Below are 22193 nucleotides of genomic sequence, written 5' to 3' on the forward strand. Positions count from 1 at the left end.
GTATTATCTAGACAGTCTACATCACGTGATTTGTACTAAGGAGTGATCGATTGCTGAAAACAGAAAAAGTTGAGAAATCTTTTCCAAAGGGTGAATAATGGCTGATAAACCTAGAGGCAGGGGTAGGGGCAGAGGCAGAGCTAGTACACCTCCAAAACCTCCCAATGAAGAGACGGTTGCAATGCTGGCAGGTAATTGTGTAATTAGTCATTTTGTCAGCATGGATATAAGGACTCTAATTATAGGAAACTTGAATATTATTTCTCCATTATAATACACAATAAATGTTTTCTTCAGCAATGAGTGTTTCCGAACCTCAAACCCTAGACCAGACATCGGAACAATTTGCCGACACTGCATCAGAACAACCTCTTCCCACAGTCGTACATTTCCATGACAACCCAAGCTCCCTTACAACTATTGGTGAAGATAAGAACCCACCCTTGGTCAAAGACCTTAAAGATGCATTGCAACGGGGAGTGACAGTTGGCGGCACTTCAAAGTTCAATCCTCGCTCTCCAGAATTTTCTCCATTATCGTTTCAATTTGACACCAAGGCTCCCTGTCCGCTCTCAAATGGTCCATCAAGTGATCCCTTTTCTTCCCAAACTGGCACCAATGTACCTCAGCTGCCGGTCAGGACCAAAATGCAATTCCCTTTTCACATGCCTGGACTAAATGCTGGTGCCCCGGAATTTGTTCCTGGTTTTTCAACGCAAGCAAACTTTGCGAACGGCCTTGACCCAATTCCTATTGAGCAGCCTCTAGGAGAAATGCTTGGTGCAGACGATATACTTAGTGGTTTCGTGGCTGTTAAGGAAGTTAGAGATCTTGCAAAACAGCCTATAATGAAAGCTGCAGCTGAAATGCTTGTGAAAGGAACTTTGTATGTTGGCTCTTTCGATAGATTCAAGGTCAAGATTCTAACCACACTCAGTACTTTCACTCCTTCTATGGCTGTTTTTGAGAATTTGGCGGAAATGCTCATTCAGTGGGTAAGTGTTTATGTATAATTTTTACTGTGTCCAGTGATCCATAACTGTGTAATTGGTTGCAGGGAGTTGTAGAACCATACTTTCGTTGCACTTCTTGTAAAATGTGTGAGGTGATTTGGGATGACGACAACAGCAGTGATTTTCGCAAGTGCCTGTTAGGAAGGTAACTGGTGCGGGTACATTACTGTTAATCTCTAAAAGTGGAGAGGGGGACTTTCCCTAGGACATATTGCGGCATGTGAATGGGAGGGGGAAGTTAAGAGGAGGGCTTCGTAATTGTGGTGGTTAGGAAGAAAACACCCGTGTGCGTATGTCTAAGTGTTCGTTCTTCCTTCTTTTGTTTAGGGTGAAGGCTTGGTACAGCAAAGAATCAGATGAAGATCAGTATCGCATTATCAACTTTTCCCTGTTTGTTGCTGAGCTTTTCAGTCGAATTAAGCTTGTAAGTGATTTGTATTATATTGCTTATGATTACTGATTTGATAGAGAGAACAACCTGTTGAGATCGTTGCTGGAAGTATATTTGATTTGGTGAACAAATTGTTGGCCCTGAAATCCAACGACACAATAATTGGAGCGTGTAACATCTTGAAGGTAAGAATTTATCGATAGTTATGTGTGTTTTTTTCTTCCGTTCACGTTTCGGTGTATTTGCAGCTAACTGGAGTACTATTAGAGAAATGCGATGCTGTTAATGATGAAAAGAGAATGGACAAAGTTATCGATCTCTTAAAAGACCTTATCACAGAACCATCCCTAAGCAGGTCAAAGTAACACTCATTTAACTTATTGTTGTGTTCTCGATTATTTTTTTGTCGATTCATGTGTTATCCTTTTTGTTATTCATCCTTGTTTTCACTATGATGGTTATCCTTGCAGATCTTGTACTGAACTGCTAGCTCGTGTGATAGAACAGCGTGCTCGAAAGTGGGCTTACAATGGGGATATGTCTAAACTCACTTCACCTTCACTGCAACTGGTCCCTACAAAAGAGGACAAAGGAAGGCTCAATGCCGATGCTACTCCGTTTATTCCATCAATTTTCCAGTTGCAACAACCGGTTACAAATGTTGGTGAGTAATCGTGTCTCAAGAATGTTATTGTGTGCTAATTGTCTTCCTTTTTGCAGAGGAGTGGACGGACTTTGAGACAGAGTACGACTCAGAGCCATTCGAAGGAGTGTCAGTGTAAGTTTCTATTGACACTGCAGCTGCTTTGAAAGTGGCATGCTGGCAGTTACTGACAAAACCAAATGCTATAGGTATTCTGAATAGCAAATTCGTGTATACACAAGTGGTATAATTTCGAAGGGAATATGCTGATTGAACCTTGTAAAACCCGAGGCCGTACCGCGACCAGCGGGTATAGTAGTCGTCTGGTTTGTTATGACACACAGGGTGTTATACAGGGGGAAGGGGGATATCCCCCCCCCTTAAAATTTGTATTCAAGTACTAGTTGTATGACTGAGTGTCCATAGCTGGGTATTGAAATAACAGTTGACCTTTTTTTAGCAAAATTTTTCTGGTTACTTCTTATTCCCTCCTCTACTTCAAAATCCTGTATGACACCCTGACACATGAGTCTGCTTATACAGCCTTTACACAACAAGTTATTAGTTTTACAGATTTTGATGTTAAAGCTTCGTTGTCCAATAAAAGCTAAGAAGCTTGAACTTACACCTTGGCTAGCTATACACCCGGCCTTTATTTGAGGTATTAAAATTTACTAGCTGAAGTGATCCCATACCAGGAACAATGGAACAGGGTCACTAAAGTAGAAAGCTAGAAAGCTTCTCTGATCCTAGCCCCAGAACATACCACAGGAGCCATATTTCAAAGGCTCCAGGCTTTATTTATTTCATGACTTTGCTGTGATCCAATGAATGTCTCATACACTACTAAAAACTCCGTTCTCAAAAGTTTCAGCAGAGGTTCTAGACCTAGTTTAGTTCCTGTTAGTTTGCTGTGCTGTCCAACTCAGTCATACATGCATTTATTGTACATAATTTTATATCACTCCTCTGGTTTCTTTATTATCATGTCACCAGCCGAGGGTTATCACTTTAATAGTGTTCTAGTTATAGTTTCCCATTATGTCTCACAACTATCTTTCCTGTGTTCATACAGTGACTACGATTATCCTGATGGAGATGATGGACTAGATCCTGATATTGAGTTAGAGATGGAAGCTTTTATTGAAGAAATTGAAGAGCACCTTCTTATGCAAGACTTTGATCCTGACTTATAGCGTATTAACAAATACTAATCAAAACATTGTTCCACTTCATGCCCTTCGTATGTTTAATACTGTACGCTGTAATGCTACACCATTTATAATTACTATTTGCTCACACAAAGAAAATGATATCTTACACAGGAATTCATGCACTCCTGCTTATAATTATCTTTGATATGGAAACTGTAAGCAATATCTCGTGGATTAATTGCATATGGCCGCGCATGCGCAGAGAATCGACCTTTTACAACACGTGTTACGTTTTTTTTGTGAATTAGTGTTTGTTCAACTCTGCTAAGGCCTTGAAGGCGACTTACACTGCTCACAATTTATATCTACCAGTATTTCAATATGTCTGAGTCTGAATTAGCCTGTGTGTACAGTGCCCTTATCCTCCAAGATGCTGATATCAACATCACTGTAAGTTAATTCTTTCTCTAAAATTGTAATCCACCATGAGTACTTTTTCACAGGCCGAAAAGATGACCACCTTGATCAAGGCAGCTGGATTGGATGTGGAGCCCATTTGGCCATCCCTCTTCTCTAAGGCCCTTGAGGGCAAAGACGTTGGTGCCCTGATCATGAATGTGGGCTCTGGTGCTGCCGCTGCTGCTCCAGCTGCTGGAATGGCTGCTGGGGGTGACAAAGGAGGAGAGAAGGTAGAGGAGAAAAAAGAGGAAAAGAAACCAGAAAGTGAAGACGAGTCGGATGACGACATGGGATTCGGTAAGAGTTTGTGTAGTGAAAATCTTTCTGAATTTGAAAGGCTTGTTGTGGGGTTCTCCTAATACTGTATTTTATGATTTTTGAGTGTGCACTGTGATTTTATAAAAAAAAGCTTGACTGACATACGTATTAAATTGACTGCTGCTGTGTTTTTTCTGCAGGTCTGTTTGACTGAGGTCTGTGCGCCTGTAAATGACTCATTAATCCGTAGTAATTTTTATTATGGATATCAAATGTGTCCTTTCTTTTTGTGCTCATGATGGTAAAGTATAAAAATTAATATAGTCATGTCTGTTTTTATATGTAGGTCTATAGGGGGTAATCGTCGCTTAATAGGAAAATGAAAATTAATAGTGGGGTGGTTGGACACACCTCTACTAAAAAGGCTCCAGTAAAGTTCACTTAGATATATATCTATCAATGTATTACTTACCTGGGATGGTGCAGTGGATGTGAAAACGGTACATAGAGTAGTAGTAGTACATGATCTGAGCTGAGGTAAGCTGCAACAATGGCCATGGACATCAGACAGCATTTTCGGCCTATTAAAAGTGATCAGAAGCTGAGAAATTCTGTAAAGGTTTGCATCTAGCTAGTTCTACACTCTAGTCTTACACTGCATGACAGGTATAGACATGCAGCAGGAGGTATACTTATTATAAATGATAGCCATTCTTTATAGGTGGCAGTATTAATCAGCGATGATGATGACGACTTCAAAGATTCAGCAAAGCGACCATCTTCAAAAGCCAAGAAAAGCACCAAGTCAGTCAGCAAGTCACGCAAAAGAACCCGACAACGTTTTACAGATGAGTCAGGTGATACATGCACTGGTGTACATGCATCTATATAAGAATCAGGAGGAGGAACAATTTGTCGTTATCCTCAAAAAGCAACAGGTTGTGTCTAAGTACCGTCTTTTAGGCCATTCCAAGTGAATAGTTAGTTTCAGCCCTGCATAATTATAATTCGCAACTTCCCTTATTTGAGGATATGTGCTTCTGCGCATACGCTGTAACATAAAATGCCACGTGTTTCCAAGATATCATGTATTCAAGTTGTTCTGAAGCCTGAAATAATTATGATGTCATAATATCCTACACCCACACCCTCCCTGCCTACATAAATGAAACTAATTTCCCTTGAAGTTTTGAAGTTTTTTACATGCCCAAAAATGTATTTTCAGTGGTGCACAATAGAACAACAAAAAACTAGTTTGGCGCGTAGCGTTAGAACGTAGAATAATAGTAGCCGTTCCACGAGGCTATATATTTATAAGGGATGATTAATTTTGTATGTATAATTATATAGCCTCGATTTAAGGCTGCGTATAATTATTTTTGAGCGGTAGTAAAAAGTAACCAGAATTTCCTGGTGCTCAATTGGAGAAATTAGTTTTGGACTCGGCGCTTCTATTAGGGTTATTATAGTATCCACTGTAAGTAATTTGCCAGGAAATTTATAGTTCACACGATCTACATATAGACTGAGACACCATTATGATGTGTGTCCAATCTTCTCTGGGTTGATTAGCAGTGTTCTCCCTAAAGAGTGGTAGAGTGGCGCAGTGCCACTTTGAGGCAGCATCAATTGAAGCCCAGCAAGTGGGTGGGCTAGTTATGCCACGTGGCAGATTATTATAGCTGCAAGTCTAGATCAAAGCAGACAAATTGTCAGTTGCACTCTTCCCATCACTAGGGAAGCACCCCCTGAACTCCTCAAAAGATGAACTTATGATGCGCTAAAAACAAGACTCAAAATAACTCAAAATAGCAGAGTTTCAAATTCACCAGGAGTGATCTCTGACATGTTGATCCCATTTGGCAACAAGATAGTTTCTGAGGAGTTGTCTTTCGATAATTATGTTAAGGACGCTATTTTAGTATTGCGCATGAACGAATAGTCACTTACCGCTCAGTAGCCAGGCCTCCTTTTCTCCAGAGACCTGCGTAAGAGGCTACCCTGTTATTTTTAATCTATGTGCTTGCTGTAACCTAGCTGTGTGTCATTTCTCTCCCTGCAGATTTAGAAGACGAGGGAAACAAGAAGATAAAAAAAAAGACAACTCCGAACAGAACATCCCCTCGCAAGAAAAAATCAATGACCACTCCCTTGTCCGGAAAAAAAGTTGTGTCAAAAGTTCAGTCAGCTGCAAACTTTTTCGGCTCAGATCCCATTAAAAGAACTAAGGTGAAGAAACCAGTGATAGAAAAGAAGCTGCCAGACGTTGACAAGAGTAGCAAACGCAGCAGTCCTGACTCTGACTTGTATGAAATCCCAGAATCACCCATGGATGTCACAGAGATCGACAAAGAGATAGAAAAGGCACTGCAAGAAGACACAAGGAAAACAAATAAAGTTAGTTCGTGTACCGTAATTTCTTTTGCAGATACCACATTCTTAGTCTAGAAAGTTGACATGTATCTTATTTGTACTTATTTCAGGAGGATAAAATCCATGAAAGCAAAGAATTCAGTGAGACCCTAGCCAATTTAGACAAGAAAGTGTCAGTAACTGAGGTAGGTGGACAGGAAACATTAAGTTATTGCATGGTCTCTGAATTGTAATATGCACAATGTGTGTATTACTCTCGTACATACAGCTGCCAGATTGACTATACATAATTATGTAAACACACACACACACACACACACACACACACACACACACACACACACACACACACACACTACTATCTATTTATTTTGACTAATGCCTTGTGCTAATTCTAAGAACCAAAATTAGAGGTTAATGATTGTTTTGTGCTTCACCTATAGAAGAACCACATAGACCCATCCCCATTATCAGATACTACCACCACAAAACCTGGCCCAGACAATACAGGCCTGTACCTTATAAATTAAGCCTCCCTCAAGGTCAGATTTAGTTGACACAAGCCATGCACAAGCTAAGTTGAAGTATTACAGCAGCCAATATCAAGTCTAAGATAAGTTCTATACTTTATGTCAGCATTACCTCAAATGTGAATATAGCTTACAATCAGCATGGCCCCAAGTGAGTAGCTAACAATAATTATTGAGTATACTAGTCGTTCTGAATGCAACAGATGAATGGGGAGGGTTGGTGCACCGTTAAAGACTCTTTAACCCATCATTCTCGACTCTCAAGGTCGGGCATCTGATTGCTTTTTTCTACAGTATGGTTTTGTGCTGTTCTTTTGTTTCCTTTTTTTTCTATAGTCCCTTAACTATTACTGAAGAGCTTCCCAAAATAATGTAGACACACTGTGATAGACTATATGCAAAATAACCTAGATACAGATCGGATTGCATTTATAACTTTGAGCTGTTTCTAAGTTTTAGGCTGAGTCAGTAATTATGTGTCGGAAAGCCCGATCCCACCCCCTATACTTCTGTATATACCATTTTCACACACACACACACACACACACACACACACACACACAGTCGAAATGTCCACCTGTTAAAAAACTAAAGCTGATGATGGAGAAACTTCCCACCAGTCGCTCACCATCGAAAACACCTCAGTCCACACCCACCAAAACTCCTGCCAAAATCATTCCAAAAAAGAAAAGATTTGCAAAGAAACAAATCCTTTATGAAGACGAAGATGATGACATCACATCATCAACGACTAAACAAGTTACTCCTGTAAAAGCTATTGTAACGAAATCACCAGCAAAGCCATACAGTACACCAAAAGCTCTGGTAAAGCCATCTGTATCAAGAACACCTTCTTCTAGTCGTAGCACAGCCACACCTGATTCGTCCGTTATTGCGAAGTCAGTTAGCCCTGCCGCTGGTGAGACTCCCAAACCCACTCGCTCTGACAGCTACAAACAGTATCTGAATAGAGGAGGTCCCAAAGCACTCGGCTCTAAACCTATTCCCGAGGGTGAGTAATAATTGTAGACATTCTAGCTGTTTCAATTTTCTATTGTATTTACATCATTAGCACGGTAGTGTATTTAGTGTTCTAGCTGTTTCAATAGCACACATAGAGGTTTGCATGTTTAGACCATTGACCGTTACACATTGAATTAACTGTATCTTCTCCTCTTTCTTCCCTGATCTCCCCCCTTTCTTTACCACCTCAATTTCAGGCGCAGATGGTTGTCTTGAGGGGCTGACATTTGTCATCACAGGCGTCCTGGAATCTCTTGAGAGGGAGCAGGCCGCTGATCTGATTAAGAGGTACGGGGGGAAGGTGACCACGTCCATAAGTGGCAAGACCAGCTTTGTGGTCTTAGGAGAGGAGGCTGGACTGAGCAAGTTAGCCAAGGTAAGGAGTGTTTAATGATAATGGTAGTAACCAGCAAAAAAACAGTAAATGCATTTAATTAAGCGTTTATAGAAGTGGTGCCTTAATTGGCCCATTGTGCCTGTTCTCTCCACGACTGTTAGTTGTAGTGAGATAGAGAGAGAACCAATTGTGTTTCAACAGAGTGCTTTTCTACACTGCACTGTGTTGAAACTTTTAACTTGGTTTTGATATAATTTATTCGTCACTTTTGATTTTGTATGGTAATTTTCGTGTACCGATACACATGGTCCCTTTTTCTAGGCTGAGAAACACGGCACCAAGCAGGTAGACGAAAATGGTCTGTTTGAGCTTATCAAGACCAGACCTGGCAGTTCGAAAACAGCTGCTCCCCAAGTCCAGAAGTGGCCTGCTGCTAAACAGAAGTCGACCAGTCTTTCAAAGAAATCAAAACCACCTCCTATGATAAAGCATCCTCCAATTGTAGCTGTGCCTAGGGTGGGCACACCTAACACCTCTAAGATAAAGAAAGAACCAGGTAGGATTATCTTACGTGTGTATGTGTATAATTATATAAACTCAACTCTAATACCGTATAGCACGACATTTTCGCTGATTTTGTGGGATAGCAATCCTGCACGAAAAATTAAGTTCACAATAATTGTAGAATTATCTGCTATAGCGTGCAAAGATTAAAGGCGTGGCTTCCGGTAAACAGTCATCCCATGAACACTGTGCAGCGAAATGCTTTTAGAGGCTATTCCACGAAATATAAGTGCCTCTAAAATTTCGCGCTATTCGGTGATTATGATACAAGTGTATATTGGAATTATACATTATATATACGTACAAAGTGTTGAGCAAAACCACTTGTGAAGTCACAGTATAAGTTCTTGTAGGTACCTTTATTTGTATGTTTTTACACACCAGAGACCTTGCTATGGGTAGACAAGTATCGGCCAAAGACAACCAAGACCGTTATAGGGCAATCAGGAGAGAAGAGCAATGCCAAGAAACTGTCCAGGTGGCTCAGCAACTGGGATAACAATCACCTCAAAGGGGGCGAGACTAAACGTCCTGTGAATCGTTTCAATGACAACGGTTCCTCATACAAGGCAGCTTTATTGTCTGGTCCACCTGGTATTGGGAAGACCACTACTGCCACTCTAGTGTGCGAGGTATGTTCATGAGTTAATCCCTGTAGTTACAGTTCGTGTCAGCCCTGTCTGGTGGTTTTTGAACTGCTTTTTTGTATTTCTTTTCATGTCCGCCTTTGACGTATATGCCCACATTGTTTGTAGTAATGTATTACTATTACTAGAATTATATTTGTGAGCATCAAACATATGCGGACTTTGCGAGCGTTGATCATTTTGCCAAAATAAAATTGCTAAACCTATACTGGTAATGACACACGATCCTTGCCAGAACGTAATTATAGTGGATTGCAAATGGTCAAATTTTCTGCTGATTTGGCTCATTTGCAAAAGGTTTTTCACCCGCAAAATATTCCAATAATACAGTACTTGTTTTTTAACTGCCCTGTTATCCACCCTCTTCCAAACAGGAGAATGGATTCTCTTACATTGAAATGAACGCCAGTGCCAAGCGTAACAAGGCCACTCTTAAAGGAGAGGTAGCTGCTCAACTGACCAGTTTGTCCATCTACTCTTTCATGGATGGGACAAGGGGCGGGGACAAAAGTGGCCACAAGCATGTGCTCATCATGGACGAAGTAGATGGCATGGCAGGAAACGAAGATAGGGGAGGCATGCAAGTGCGTAGAACGCTGCTGGGGCCAAACAGTCTTGTCTATAGTGCTAGCTGTGTTTTCTGTTATACTGATCAGTAGCGTATCCAGGGTGCTCAATCAAGCACCCCCCTAAGTTTTAAGTGTAATCATGTTCAGTTTCCCTCCGTGATCACTAATCACGAACACCACCCTACGTATAATTTGTAGAGGGACGTTGTGTGTATAGTGATAGGTTGACTGTGATCCCTCCTACTTAGGAGCTGATCTCGATGATAAAGACCTCACAAGTTCCTATCATCTGTATCTGCAATGACCGTCAGAGCACAAAAGTCCGCTCTTTGGCCAATCACTGCTATGACCTTCGCTTCCAGAAACCCCGTGCTGAAACCATCAAGGGAGCCATGATGAGTGTCTGCTTCAAAGAAGGAATCAAGATTGAGCCTTCGTCACTAATGGAGATGATTGTGGCCTCAGGGCAAGATGTACGACAGGTGTTGCATAATCTGTGTCTTTGGGGGTCCGGAGACAAGACGCTGAGTGCAGAAACTGCTAAAGAGAGTGCAAGGAACACTCAGAAACACGCGAAGAAGGTGAGTCCCCTATCAAATAAAGTAGTATGCTGCAGCTGCATGTACGTACCGGGTATATGCATTCTATTTGCTAAAATGGTATAAATACCATGCACAGAGTCCGTTTGACGTTGTCAGACTGGTGTTTGATCCTAGGAACGGGGACAGGGAGCTCTCTCTATCAGATAAATCTGACCTGTTCTTCCACGACTACTCCATTGCTTCCCTGTTTGTGCAAGAGAACTACCTGTCGGCCAAGCCAGCTTCAGCCAGGTGTGTGCAGCCAGTGGATCTTGTTACCTGCAGTGTAGCTAATAGTATGTAATGATTAACAATGGGAAAATGACTAACAGTGGCCACGTCCTCCCAGAGGTGACCCCAGAGCCATGCTTAAATGCATGTCCCGTGCAGCCGACTCCCTATGCAATGGAGACCTAGTGGAGAAGCAGATCAGAAGAACGAACCAGTGGAACCTTCTTCCCACACAAGTATGGTTTAGAATTTTGTTGACATAGCTATTGGCTTGCACTGTATATTGAGTTTGACACCTCTTATTACTGAGGTGAATTGTAGGTGTTTACATTTTTCGAATGCAGGCCTTCTTGTCCAGTGTGATTCCTGGGGAAGAGATGAAGGGGTTCCTGGGTAAGCCAGAGTTCCCACGATGGCTGGGACAGAACTCAAAGAAGACTAAGTGCGACCGTATGCTTCAGGAGCTGAGCAGACACACCCACTTAAGGTAATGCCAGTGAAGTAAAACCTCGATATTCTGGAACCTCGATTATCGGGCTTGGCAATTTTCTTTTAGAAAATGGATGTGTCCCTTAAATGCGCATGCGCATTGCAGCTGTTACTATGGAGACAAGCCTGCTTATCTTTTGCGCATGCGCAGACAACCATGTGGCACTGCATGCTGTTTATCAAGTAAGTGGATGGATCAAGGCGTGGTTTATCTATTTGATTCAGTTATTGGCCTGCCTCTTCCACTGTTACAGTACTGATAAGTCACATGCTAGATTATTAGACGAGATGTTACCATCATGGTTCTATTTTTGTGTAGGACATCCTGCAACAAGACTGAATTTGGGCTGTACTATCTGCCATTCCTGTCAACCAAGCTGATACGACCTTTACTCGACAAGGTATCGCATAAAGCACATTAGATTTAGCGATTTTAATTTTTAATTTGACGATCATGCTGCATGTCATGCATCTTGGAAGAATGATTGTCGATTTTAAATGTGGTGACCCTCATGCACCCAAATCGCCAAAATTAATTTGGGGCCCAATTTACCTGCTATAACAGAAGTATCGACTAAAATATGTTCCTACAAGTACCTATGCACCATATGACTTTGTGAGAGAAGTATCTCTAAGATTGGCACTTCATGTTATTGATCATTTCCATGGCTTCCTGTGCATGTGTTCATAGCGGATTTTCTTATATAAAAGCAATGTTGCATTTTGTTGTCTCAACACACACATGCCATGCTCCAGGGGGGTGGAGGTGTGCCTGAGGTGATCTCCACCATGGCAACGTATGACTTGACAAAGGAGGACTGGGATGCCATGCAAGAGCTGGCTCACTTCACTGGTCGCCCAGACAGAGTGTCACAAATACCCTCAAACGTTAGTTTTATGTAATTTCGACTTAGACCCCCCTCCACATTATCGGGGAAAGAGGCTGAGGGGGTTCGATTACCTTTACACCCACATGTATGCTATGGCAGGGATAACCTACATACAGTAGTACATGTCAGCAATTATTTCTGCAAATTAATTTGTAGGGTTATGTTATGTAAAGTTGATGATTGCTGAGGGGTTCTTTACTATTTATAATTGAAGTCTGAGCTTTTGGTGTGTAGTCATGAATGGACTCTCTCTCCCCCCAGGCCAATATGGGGAAGGGGGTTTACTGTTACTGTAGTGTCACTTACTCTTATGGAGGTATACAGCAAAAGTTATGACATAGCGGATTGACGTATGGCTCTATTCCGTGTGCTTGTTTCCACACACTCTTTGGTGCTTCCCCGGCCAATAGCAATTTTTCACATTAGCAAATTATTTTTTGTATGATAATTATTGTACCAGAGTGGATCCTCCTGCTTTAAGGATTAAAATTTTTACTTACGCCTTTTGTGCCTTAAGCGTGCACTGTCACATGCAGGTCAAGTCCCAGTTCACTCGGACTTACAATAAGGAGAAGCATATGTCTCACTACGTTGTGGAAACATTAAAACCCAAAAGAAAGACGACGGTGGACTCTGATCTCTTAGGAGACGAAGATAATGCAGCTGTCTCTGAGGACGAGGATGAGGCAATCGATGGTAATCCCATGATCAAGGTCAAGAAGGAACCCATTAAGAAAACTGACAACCCCAAGAAAGGAGGGTCATCTAAGAAAAGGGAACCTTCCAAAGGAGGAACAAAGAAACCTAAGGCTAAGAAACCAAAACTATAGTGATTTGATCGCGCTTATAATAAATGATATTCTTTTTGCATTGTTGATTTGCTCATAACAACACTCACTTACTTACACGCTTGTATGGCTGTAGCATTTTCATTATTCTAAACCATCATTCTCACGCAATGCATCACACTTAATAATTATTACATGTATACGTCAAAGACAACACAATTAAAAGACAATCAATAAAAGTGTGTACAGCAATAAAACTCTAAAAATGGTAGTTACGCTCATTCTCTTGTTGGAAATCAGCTAGTAGGCTCGTCAGGTACCACTGCCTCCTTGTCTGTGGGTGTGGCTTCCTGATCAGAAGACGTCCATACTCTCTCCTGTAAAGTGAGAAACATAAAAGAAAAGCACATAATGTACGATGAGCATAAACTACAACTAGAGGAAAACATTAGCAGTGAAACCTCCCAATTATAATATGTACGTATACAGGACAGTTCCCACAACTCACTTCCTCTCTCTCCCTCCCTCCCTCCCTCCCTCCCAAAATAATAGCAATTGCCTCGAGTATTCTTTTACATTTGTATTTATACATGTGTGTATAATAATTATACTGACCTTCAGGGAGCTAGCTGACTCCTTGATCCTGGTACCTGCTCTTGAGAAAGCATCAGATGTTTTGGATCCCACACTCTTGAGAGTTTCATTCTCTCTGTGGGTACATTATAACATCAGGATTACGATTCTTGCACTATAATTAAACAACGTGCTGATGATGTGTCAAACCTACATAACATAAAGTACTAGCTATTGCTAATACATACATGATAATCAAAATTATCATAATTTGATTTTGCTGCATGCAGGGAAAGTCTTAAAAATTAATGGCTGCTGCACCAGTATAGTTATAGAGCCTTGCAGCTACCAATAGCTAGCGTTCTAGTGCAGAGCTAACTACTAAGTAGAGTAGCAACCTCCATAGACAAGATTTGCTACGCACTCTTCAGAAAAGGCTGCAATGGCATTCCAAGTAAGCAAAACTAGGCATAACTTGAGAACCAAGTTGCAAATCCATAAATTAAAATCCAAGGAAACATGACTAGATACTTAAAGAACTCACACTTCGTTAATCCTTGAGCAGCTGTAACATTCTACATGCACACATACCTTGCTTGTGCATGCGCATGCGTACACCGAGGCATAATTATATGCTTCATGGCCATGTACTTACCTGATCTTGGTGCCAGCTGCACTGAACGAATCCTGAACCTTCTTGCCACCAGCAGACAGGGAGGACTTAGTCTTTTGGTAACTGTGTGCAGTAGTGAGTTTAGCAAATGAAATTAATTGTGACATGAATAAGCTCATCAATAACTGGCATTACCGTTCAGATTCTTCCATCTTTGACTTCCAGTTGGTCAGTTTGTCATCGATTTTTTTGTACCTATAAATACAATTATAATGTGTGTAGACGAGTAAATGGTCAAGTCCAAGAACACAGACTCAAATTGAAAACACCAAAAACAGCTTCTAATCACCTTTTCAGTGATGTGATTATACACATACGTTACAAATAATTGTGTATGTGTAACCAATATGCAATTGATACTTTCATGTTAGCGTACTCACGTCTCTGTATCCTGCACCTCTTTGATCTTGTCTCCCACAACCTTTAAACCGTTGGAAATGCTCTGCCTGAACTCAGTGAAGGCAGTGATGCCTAGAGCCTCCTTCACCCCGGCTAGCTCCGTCTCCTTGTCTAACAACTGGGCACGCAGGGTCTCTATTTCGTCTTGTAGCTGTAGCGGTTGGCAGTTAATATTATTATATATATATATAATTATGCACACTGTATACTTAAAGCCAATGATGCTACAACCCTGCCACAAACGTTTGTTGAAGAAAAGTGATGGTAGGTGTTAGCCTAAGCCATTATTGTCTGACATTCGAGTGTGATCATGACATGCTGTCCCCTAAGCTAGTACAAGAAGCATACCAACAATACTGCATACCAACAAAACTAGAGAGCAAGATATGAACACACAAACTGACCTAAAGCAGTTTAGCACTACCTATACAATAAAAGCAACATGGGTGCTGATGCCTCGGTGGAAGCTGCATGATGAATTGAGTAGGAAATGATCGACCGTGATTGTTGATGCTTAAAGTTCAAAAATCAAAACAACAACACGCGGTAGACTAAGTTGGGCATGTGCAGCTGCAGCATTGATGCAATGGCTGATCATAGATGTTGGTAGTGGAACTTTTGCAGCTCTTTTATCACTCTGGCAACTAAAAATAGCTGTGCTCTACTGCAGAGACAACACCTAAGTAGAATAGCTACAGATTTTGCTACGCAAGAGTCTAAACTGAGACGAAAGATACTTTAATGACATCCAAGTAAGCAAAACTAACCATAACTTAATAACTAAGCTCTAGTTTGAAAATCCACAAATCAAAATATGGCTAGAACCTTATAAAAGTTGTTGTATTTTCACTGCAGTGCAAACATTGAGCAGTTACAGCTGGAATACACACACACACAAACACACTACCGTATGCCGCTGTGTGCATGCGCACCGAGGCATAATTATACAGTAGTTTTACTGTTTATCATACACCACCACACCTCTACCACACCAACTCCACTAACAATAAAGCTTAGGACATACATGTACACACTGGACACTATAACAATGTCATTAACTCATTTTGTGCACATGTAAATAGTAGAGCAAGTGAGTGAAATAAATTGTAGACTTTTTGACGAAGCTCACCTGTTCGGCTTTTGTCATGAGACGTTCGCGCTCCATCTCGTCTTGAGTGGGCTCCAACTGGACCTCATCTTCCTTCTCTTCAAACTGCACGACAGGGGGAGTGTCCTTCACTGAAGAAGGCGGAGTCACCTCTGAGCATTTATATGTATGAGAATTACTACACACGTTATTACACCACACACATACACACATACCCTTATCAATGGTCTGGACTTCTTGCTCACTCATTCCTACAGCTGCTATGGCAAAGATAAAAAGTTGTCTGTGATATTGAATGCCTAAACAAAGCAGTAACTAGTCTATCACATGTGAGGTATGTACATAATAAATGATGGACAGGTGCTAGGTTACAACATGGCGTGGCGCAGCATGCATCTATAGTTAGTTGTAACGGGAAGTTGAAAGTAGGGCTTAGACATCTACCTGTACTGTAAGTGTAGAGTTGTAGGTTGGATATGTGTGCTCACTTTACACGTACACTGTGTTGTTGGCCGGGTCAGTCAAGCTAGTCAAGCTCCTGCAACTGATTCCACGTACTTGCTTTTTTGTTGTGCACCAACGGTCAAAGGTCACAGATCATGTGATGCTGGCGTCCATAAAGTTGATTACGTCATTGACAAACCAAACACGAGGTGGAAAATGGCGTTGGCAGCAGCAGCAAGACGAACAAACGTTAGTATTTTGTACACCTTTCCTTTCCTTTTTTTCTTGCCGTTATCTAGATAATGATTAGTGATGTTTTACAATTGTTTCATTGTTTTTCTAAAGAAGTTAGCGTTTTTATCGCTTTGACTTACTTTTTTTTCTCACCAGGCTCGTCTACCTCCCGAGGTGAACAGATTTCTTTATGTGAGAAATCTTCCCTTTGAGATCACAGCAGAAGAAATGTATGACATTTTTGGCAAATTTGGGGCCATCAGACAAATCAGATTGTAAGTTTAAGTTTATCAATTTTTGTGTGTACATCATTCCCATCTTCAGGGGGTGTGCCTCAAATACGAAGGGAACAGCTTATGTGATATATGAGGACATTTTTGATGCCAAAAATGCCTGTGAACATTTGTCAGGATTTAATGTGTGCAACCGATACCTTGTGGTACTCTACTATCAACCACACAAGGTGAGATCACACTACCCCTGTACTGATCGTAATTATTAATTAATTTTGTCTGGCACATGATGATACTGAATCCAACTCTGAAAATAGATGTTGAATATGGAATCGAGCTTTTTAAATCTGATGCTAATTTATGTACACTACACGAATGCCTAGTGCCCTCATTGTTGTAGTGTTATTATCTTTGTTGTTTGCAGGCTTTCAAAAAGATGAACAAAGACCTAAAGAAGGAACAGATTGAAATTTTGAAGAGCAAGTATGGTATTGACTTGGACAAAAACTAATACCACAATTTTTTTTCTCGCTATCTTTATGTGCACTCCTTTTTAATCTCAGGATAAATTTAATTTTCCATATACACAAGGTGAGACCACTGTACCCTATCTAACCGTACTTTGTCTGGCACATGATGATACTGAATCCAACTCTGAAAACACACGTTGAATATGGAATCGAGCTTTTTAAATCTGATGCCAATTATACATGTACGCCAGTACTGTTGTAGTGTTATTATCTTGTTGCTTCTTCTGTTTCCAGGTTTTCAAAAAATGAGAATGAAGACAAAGAAGAACAGATTATGAACCGAGGACAAAAACTGATACTAACAATTAATTTTGTCCTCGTAATAATTGTTCTGTGCACCCTTTCATTCTCAGCATAAAACAATCCTAGGCTGTTATTCTAGATATGGGATTGGTGTATAAAGGCAGTTCAACTGCTGTCCCTTCATGAAATTAACGGAATGCTTTTGCGCAAAATAATAGTAATAATGTTCATAATTATTATGTTATGGTAAAGTATTCAATCACTAATTATAATTCTGCATTGACGTTGTTGTGCATGTAACCATTGAATAAAAACAGCATTAATAGTAGAGCAAAAAATCATGAAATTTTCTTGAACAAAGGTGTATTTCCTAATACCATACTCTGAGTAGCTACATACAAATGTTCAATTCTGTCCTGGCTGGTTAACCGACACTCAATGTCACTGACACAAGGACTCCAGTTTACAGCAGAGCCTACAACTCCTATTCTCTGAAGCACAGCAGTTGCTGATTGAGGGATAATAGGATACAGGAGACAGCTACATAGTCGAATGGATTCTATAGCAACGCCTAATACTGTTTGCAAGTGTTCTTGCTTGGTAGGGTCTTTCACTAGTTTCCACGGCTCGTGCCTTTCGAGAAATTGATTTGTCTGTGAAGAGTATAGTTATGTAGTGTAACAGTACAATGTATAATTATTATATAAACGCACTTGATGAAGGCAATTCATCACTTTCATAATACCCTTGTTAAACTCAAAGTTTTCGTAATGCTCAGCAACAGACTCTGAAAAAATTATAAGATCGTACATGGTGAGGCTGCAAACACAATACAACCTGTACACATTATTTTTACCTGAAAGCTTCCTTAGCCTCTCCAACAAAACAAAGTCTTCTGCACCAGACACCAAACACCAGGCAGCCCTCCACTGAGCTTGGGAAATACTGCTCTTTTTACTTGCGTGGAGCTTCTTGGCCGTTACTCTCTGGACAAGGTTACCCAGTGTGTCCGCAAGGTCAGAGTTCAATAGAGACACTACTCTCTTCTCTGAATAGTCTGCACAATGAGAAAACAATACCAAGGTAGAGTTTCTTTAGTCTCGTGCTAGGCTAGGGCTGCAAAAAGTCAAGGCCAGCACAATTTACCTCCATCTTGTTGCAAGGTTCCTTCTTTGAGCAGAAAGTATCTCAAGGAGTCCACACCATACTTCTCTATTTGCAGGAAAGGATCAACGACATTTCCAGTGCTCTTCGACATCTGCAATGTTATCATCAGTACCAGTTATGTCATGCATACAAGTCAATTTACATAATGAATACAACCATGAAGCTCTTTTCAACCAGAAAGAGCATGATCAGTACACTTTTTGATGTAACATAGCACCTTGGACTTGCCCCTGGTCCAGTGTGAGTGAGTGACTATTTTTTGAGGTAATTCAAGGCCAGCTGCCATCAAGAAAGCGGGCCAAAATACAGCATGAAAGCGAAGGATGTCTTTACCCACTATGTGAACAGTGGCAGGCCAAGTGTGACCAGGAGAGGGATGGTTGGAGACTGTAAGGTAGTTGACAAGGGCATCCAGCCATACATATATCTAGTGCAGTAGAGATCATAATTAATTTATATTATGCACTTGAAAATTGACAGTGAAGCGTTTACCAGTTACTCAAAATTATATACAGTAGACTCTCACTATTCCGGCTCTCTGAAGTACGGCCATCTCGATATACCGGCCATTATTTTGGTTTGACATGGATTGCTAGCTAGATGTTTACTGCACAAAACTCTCCCTGAAATGCAGTCACTGGCTATTCCGTATATGATTTTTTATGGCCGGATATAATTATGATGTTTTGGGTGTGGTTTGGCAGATAAAATTGAATGATTCATTATCATCGAGACAGAACCGCAAATTAGTCATTAGATTCGAGGTAGGGTTGATTTTTAGCCGCGGCTATTTTCTGAAATACCGCCACCTCGCTATTCTGGCCAAGCTGGCCAAGCTGCACTGTCTAAGGGTGTAACGAGAGTCTACTATACTCATTACGCAATAAAAACACATAACTACGAGGTATTAGTTTAAAGAATCACTTAATTTAGAGTTTCATACAGGGGGGGGGGGGTGGCACCCTGGCAACCCCCAAAAATCGTAACAATGTGTTGTTCTACAATAAAGCTATAATTGATTTCTATGACTTAAATGTCTACACTTTCGTTACAAAAACTTTAACTAATGTTTAAAACACAAAATTGCACCTCAGATAGGTAGGGTGTCACTATAATTTTATTTACTGAACTGGATGGACTAGACTACTGTACTGATCTTTAACCTCATTTACATTTATATACAGAGGAGGTACGACAGGCGCGGTGCAGCTCAAGTAATTAGCCACTGATTACTCTCAGTAAAAACATACGACGTGGGCGGATAATTATTGTTAATTGCCTGAGCTGCACCACGCCTGTCGTACCTCCTCTGATTTATATAGGTAGATTATGCAAGATGGAAGCAGTACGAGTGATTTAAGATTTAGCTTAAGTTATGTTTGGGCTTGAATTTTCAATGGGCTGGAGGCTTTCTCATAATACAACAGTGCAAAAAAGTACGTTGGCAATGGTACCGCAGGTGGAATGAAAGCACCACAGGTGCTGATGCCTCGGTGGAGATGCCAAAGCTACATAACATAAAGCTACTAATTTTATACACAATCATGATGAACATTTTTTTAGCATGCAAACTCAAAGAGTGGGTAATGATCGACCATGATTGTTGTTAAGTTCAAGTCTAAAATTAATGGCTGCCATCAGCAGAGCCTTGCAGCTTTCTTCTCACTCTTGCAGCTACCAATAGCTAGCGTTCTAGTGCAGAGTTAACTACTAAGTAGAGTAGCAACACTCGGTAAACAAGTTTGGCTATGTGCTCTTCCGAAAAGGCTGCAATGGCATTCCAAGTAAGCAAAACTAGGCATAACTCGAGAATGAAGCATTATTTTGTAAATCCACAAATTAAAATCCAATGACTAGAAGCCTATAGAAACTCTTACTTGCACTTCATTGATCCTTGAGCAGCTGTAGCAGTCTACACACACTACCGTATACCTCGCTTGTGCATGCGCACCGAGGCATAATTATTGAGCAACATTGATGGGTCACCTGAAGAGTTATTTTGTAATCATGTACGCTTGATATTCTGGTCTAGGAGTTGATGTATTTTCCAGTCCCATACAATCCTCACTAACCATCACTGACTTGGTGATTATATTAGAGGTATTGTCCAAGCATTAATTATAATACCATAACTTTGTTAAGTCTTATAACTCCACTGCTTTCATCTCCTTGACAAATGCATAACCTGTCCTATTTAAGTAAGGTTAAAGGTTAGTCCAGTAGCCCAGCCCAGTGAATAGTGACACCTCCTCTCCTCAGATACATTCCTCAAAAAATATTCCAGCCGGAATTAACAATTCCCTCCAAGCTAAAAATCCTGTACGAAACCCTGGATATGCACTAAGCATAGTATTCAGCAATACTGTTCACTTCACTTCAATAGCAACAGAATATACTCACTGTCTGGGTATTGTCTCCCGGAACTGGCACGCCCCACTGTAGACGAGAGCGTGGTCTCGAGACAGACAGATCAGAGCTCAAATCCAATAGATATTGGTGGACTTGATGATGCGCTACTTCCGGGACAATAGCTGTACAGTACACGTAATGTTAACATTAAGTTCATTAAGTTACATCTGTACATCACTCTTACGATATGGTTTGGTGTTAATCCACTGTAACAGTTTCTCTCTAAAGTCAGTCAGTCTAAACATGTAGTTCTCCTCTGACGACCACTCCAGAGTGTGTCCACTCTCAAGGGAGACCTTGGGACAATAATCAATGCAAGTCTGACGATTTGTAACGATGAGGGGTACTGTTATGCAATGTTTAAATCGCAGATTTTGTGTATTTACAATGTTATGATACTATGTGACTAAATAATGTATACAGAACTGCGCGTCTAGCTTACTTTTGACCCTGGTTCAGGACCGTCAACAATCTGACTACTTGAGAGGAAAGTTTCATCAGGCACAGAATACCATCCCTCATAGGAACCCTTGTACATATGGCCCTTTCGGTGGAGATCCTCCTGATACAAAGTAAGCAAAAAAATATTATTTCACAACTATACACACTTTGTCGCTAACACACCCAGAAAGCCTCCACTCTTGTTATGTGTCTTGATTCTGTAGTTCTTATGTAGTCAGTGAAGCTGATGTTGGCAGATCTAAACAATGTCTAGTAGGAATGTGTTGCAGACAAACAGATCACAGCTGCAGCTATGAATCGATGTATAACGAGTATAACTAGTAATACTATTACTAAGATCTACAAATGTAAGAAATGTGATGACGTACCTTGAACCTCTGTGATATTCTGTCACAGAGTTCATTGGGTGGGCAACCTTGTACAGCTGCTGCTTTCTGTACTTTGAGTCCATGCTCATCCGTCCCCGTAGAGAACACAGCAGGTCCCACCCCTTTTACAAGCTGCCAGCGATGAGCAGCATCGGCCAGCAAGGCAGTGTACAGGTGACCTATATGTGGATCTGTAGGGTCCAGTGGATAAACATGACATAAAACGGGTTACACTTCAATTCACAAGCTTTTTTCACTCATTGGTCATTACCTGCGTTTACATAGAAGATGGGGGTGGTGATAAAAGAGTGGAAATCAATGGAGGAAGTCTGAAACTGCCTCAACTGTTGCAAACATCTTGCCATTATGCCACGTGGGTTGGTGGGCTCTAGTTGGAAAACACACAAGGC

At 40.9% G+C, this 22193-nt stretch overlaps 6 protein-coding genes and 2 non-coding genes across 16 annotated transcripts; 6 read left to right on the top strand and 2 right to left on the bottom strand.

The window, feature by feature from the left end:
* Positions 1-11: 11 nt before the first annotated feature.
* LOC135331901 (uncharacterized) lies at positions 12-3652 on the top strand. The gene is made up of 9 exons (XM_064527187.1): positions 12-191; positions 298-995; positions 1058-1158; positions 1341-1437; positions 1482-1589; positions 1653-1759; positions 1875-2068; positions 2125-2182; positions 3123-3652. The coding sequence occupies exons 1-9, from the start codon at positions 98-100 to the stop codon at positions 3241-3243; spliced, it is 1578 nt and encodes a 525-aa protein (XP_064383257.1). The 5' UTR covers positions 12-97; the 3' UTR covers positions 3244-3652.
* Positions 3463-4245, top strand: LOC135331965 (large ribosomal subunit protein P1-like). Its single transcript, XM_064527287.1, has 3 exons — positions 3463-3651; positions 3705-3957; positions 4119-4245. Exons 1-3 carry the CDS (start codon positions 3583-3585, stop codon positions 4130-4132), a joined length of 336 nt encoding a protein of 111 aa, XP_064383357.1. The 5' UTR covers positions 3463-3582; the 3' UTR covers positions 4133-4245.
* A 91-nt stretch (positions 4246-4336) lies between these two features.
* On the top strand, positions 4337-13142 carry LOC135331873 (replication factor C subunit 1-like). 2 transcript variants are annotated; one of them, XM_064527146.1, is made up of 16 exons: positions 4339-4537; positions 4640-4775; positions 5981-6315; positions 6402-6476; positions 7386-7833; positions 8042-8220; positions 8503-8737; positions 9130-9377; positions 9767-9976; positions 10210-10542; positions 10640-10794; positions 10892-11009; positions 11118-11260; positions 11582-11663; positions 12019-12150; positions 12689-13142. In XM_064527146.1, the coding sequence occupies exons 1-16, from the start codon at positions 4469-4471 to the stop codon at positions 12980-12982; spliced, it is 3192 nt and encodes a 1063-aa protein (XP_064383216.1). In that variant the 5' UTR covers positions 4339-4468; the 3' UTR covers positions 12983-13142. The 2 variants fall into 2 exon arrangements, 1 of the variants encoding a protein (XP_064383216.1); XR_010393066.1 differs by lacking the exons at positions 12019-12150; positions 12689-13142 and having other exon boundaries at positions 4337-4537; positions 11132-11260.
* On the bottom strand, positions 13114-16289 carry LOC135331958 (uncharacterized). 6 transcript variants are annotated; one of them, XM_064527274.1, is made up of 8 exons: positions 16193-16289; positions 15909-15950; positions 15715-15845; positions 14567-14736; positions 14322-14381; positions 14169-14249; positions 13556-13649; positions 13114-13317 (listed from the first exon to the last, which is right to left on the bottom strand). In XM_064527274.1, exons 2-8 carry the CDS (start codon positions 15940-15942, stop codon positions 13237-13239), a joined length of 651 nt encoding a protein of 216 aa, XP_064383344.1. In that variant the 5' UTR covers positions 15943-15950; positions 16193-16289; the 3' UTR covers positions 13114-13236. The 6 variants fall into 6 exon arrangements, with proteins under 6 accessions (XP_064383344.1, XP_064383349.1, XP_064383346.1 ...); XM_064527279.1 differs by having other exon boundaries at positions 15909-15953; XM_064527276.1 differs by having other exon boundaries at positions 16182-16282.
* Positions 16283-17510, top strand: LOC135331964 (splicing factor 3B subunit 6-like). Its single transcript, XM_064527286.1, has 5 exons — positions 16283-16386; positions 16528-16646; positions 16696-16834; positions 17029-17195; positions 17369-17510. The coding sequence occupies exons 1-4, from the start codon at positions 16354-16356 to the stop codon at positions 17113-17115; spliced, it is 378 nt and encodes a 125-aa protein (XP_064383356.1). The 5' UTR covers positions 16283-16353; the 3' UTR covers positions 17116-17195; positions 17369-17510.
* On the top strand, positions 16885-16961 carry LOC135332545 (small nucleolar RNA SNORD36). The gene has a single exon (XR_010393395.1). It is a non-coding gene; the product is annotated as a small nucleolar RNA SNORD36 (small nucleolar RNA).
* On the top strand, positions 17232-17308 carry LOC135332544 (small nucleolar RNA SNORD36). The gene has a single exon (XR_010393394.1). It is a non-coding gene; the product is annotated as a small nucleolar RNA SNORD36 (small nucleolar RNA).
* A 170-nt stretch (positions 17511-17680) lies between the features above and the next one.
* On the bottom strand, positions 17681-22193 carry LOC135331898 (methionine--tRNA ligase, mitochondrial-like). Of its 3 annotated transcripts, XM_064527180.1 has the most exons (11): positions 22055-22193; positions 21784-21974; positions 21578-21664; positions 21396-21515; positions 21138-21249; positions 20945-21075; positions 18762-18971; positions 18524-18635; positions 18234-18434; positions 18091-18164; positions 17681-18030 (listed from the first exon to the last, which is right to left on the bottom strand). In XM_064527180.1, the coding sequence occupies exons 1-11, from the start codon at positions 22146-22148 to the stop codon at positions 17716-17718; spliced, it is 1647 nt and encodes a 548-aa protein (XP_064383250.1). In that variant the 5' UTR covers positions 22149-22193; the 3' UTR covers positions 17681-17715. The 3 variants fall into 3 exon arrangements, with proteins under 3 accessions (XP_064383250.1, XP_064383251.1, XP_064383253.1); XM_064527181.1 differs by lacking the exon at positions 18762-18971; XM_064527183.1 differs by lacking the exon at positions 22055-22193 and having other exon boundaries at positions 21578-21653; positions 21784-21851.

The sequence above is a fragment of the Halichondria panicea genome, chromosome 2 (genome assembly GCF_963675165.1).
Source record: "Halichondria panicea chromosome 2, odHalPani1.1, whole genome shotgun sequence".
Taxonomy (NCBI): domain Eukaryota; kingdom Metazoa; phylum Porifera; class Demospongiae; order Suberitida; family Halichondriidae; genus Halichondria; species Halichondria panicea.

Excerpts from the sequence above, each read along its gene's own strand:
- LOC135331898 (XM_064527180.1), bottom strand. The coding sequence starts at position 22,148 with ATGGCAAGATGTTTGCAACAGTTGAGGCAGTTTCAGACTTCCTCCATT. Across the intron at positions 18,972-20,944 it reads CGGGAGACAATACCCAGACA|ATATATGTATGGCTGGATGC; the intron begins GTGAGTATATTC and ends CTACTGCACTAG. Across the intron at positions 18,031-18,090 it reads TGATGAATTGCCTTCATCAA|ACAAATCAATTTCTCGAAAG; the intron begins GTGCGTTTATAT and ends TACTCTTCACAG.
- LOC135331901 (XM_064527187.1), top strand. The coding sequence starts at position 98 with ATGGCTGATAAACCTAGAGGCAGGGGTAGGGGCAGAGGCAGAGCTAGT. Across the intron at positions 1,159-1,340 it reads CGCAAGTGCCTGTTAGGAAG|GGTGAAGGCTTGGTACAGCA; the intron begins GTAACTGGTGCG and ends TCTTTTGTTTAG. Across the intron at positions 1,590-1,652 it reads GAGCGTGTAACATCTTGAAG|CTAACTGGAGTACTATTAGA; the intron begins GTAAGAATTTAT and ends GTGTATTTGCAG.
- LOC135331964 (XM_064527286.1), top strand. The coding sequence starts at position 16,354 with ATGGCGTTGGCAGCAGCAGCAAGACGAACAAAC. Across the intron at positions 16,647-16,695 it reads GCCATCAGACAAATCAGATT|GGGGTGTGCCTCAAATACGA; the intron begins GTAAGTTTAAGT and ends TCCCATCTTCAG. Across the intron at positions 16,835-17,028 it reads TCTACTATCAACCACACAAG|GCTTTCAAAAAGATGAACAA; the intron begins GTGAGATCACAC and ends TGTTGTTTGCAG.
- LOC135331958 (XM_064527274.1), bottom strand. The coding sequence starts at position 15,942 with ATGAGTGAGCAAGAAGTCCAGACCATTGATAAGG. Across the intron at positions 14,382-14,566 it reads GAGGTGCAGGATACAGAGAC|GTACAAAAAAATCGATGACA; the intron begins GTGAGTACGCTA and ends TTGTATTTATAG. Across the intron at positions 13,318-13,555 it reads AGTCAGCTAGCTCCCTGAAG|GAGAGAGTATGGACGTCTTC; the intron begins GTCAGTATAATT and ends CTCACTTTACAG.
- LOC135331965 (XM_064527287.1), top strand. The coding sequence starts at position 3,583 with ATGTCTGAGTCTGAATTAGCCTGTGTGTACAGTGCCCTTATCCTCCAA. Across the intron at positions 3,652-3,704 it reads ATGCTGATATCAACATCACT|GCCGAAAAGATGACCACCTT; the intron begins GTAAGTTAATTC and ends ACTTTTTCACAG.
- LOC135331873 (XM_064527146.1), top strand. The coding sequence starts at position 4,469 with ATGGCCATGGACATCAGACAGCATTTTCGGCCTATTAAAAGTGATCAG. Across the intron at positions 6,316-6,401 it reads ACACAAGGAAAACAAATAAA|GAGGATAAAATCCATGAAAG; the intron begins GTTAGTTCGTGT and ends TACTTATTTCAG. Across the intron at positions 12,151-12,688 it reads TGTCACAAATACCCTCAAAC|GTCAAGTCCCAGTTCACTCG; the intron begins GTTAGTTTTATG and ends TGTCACATGCAG.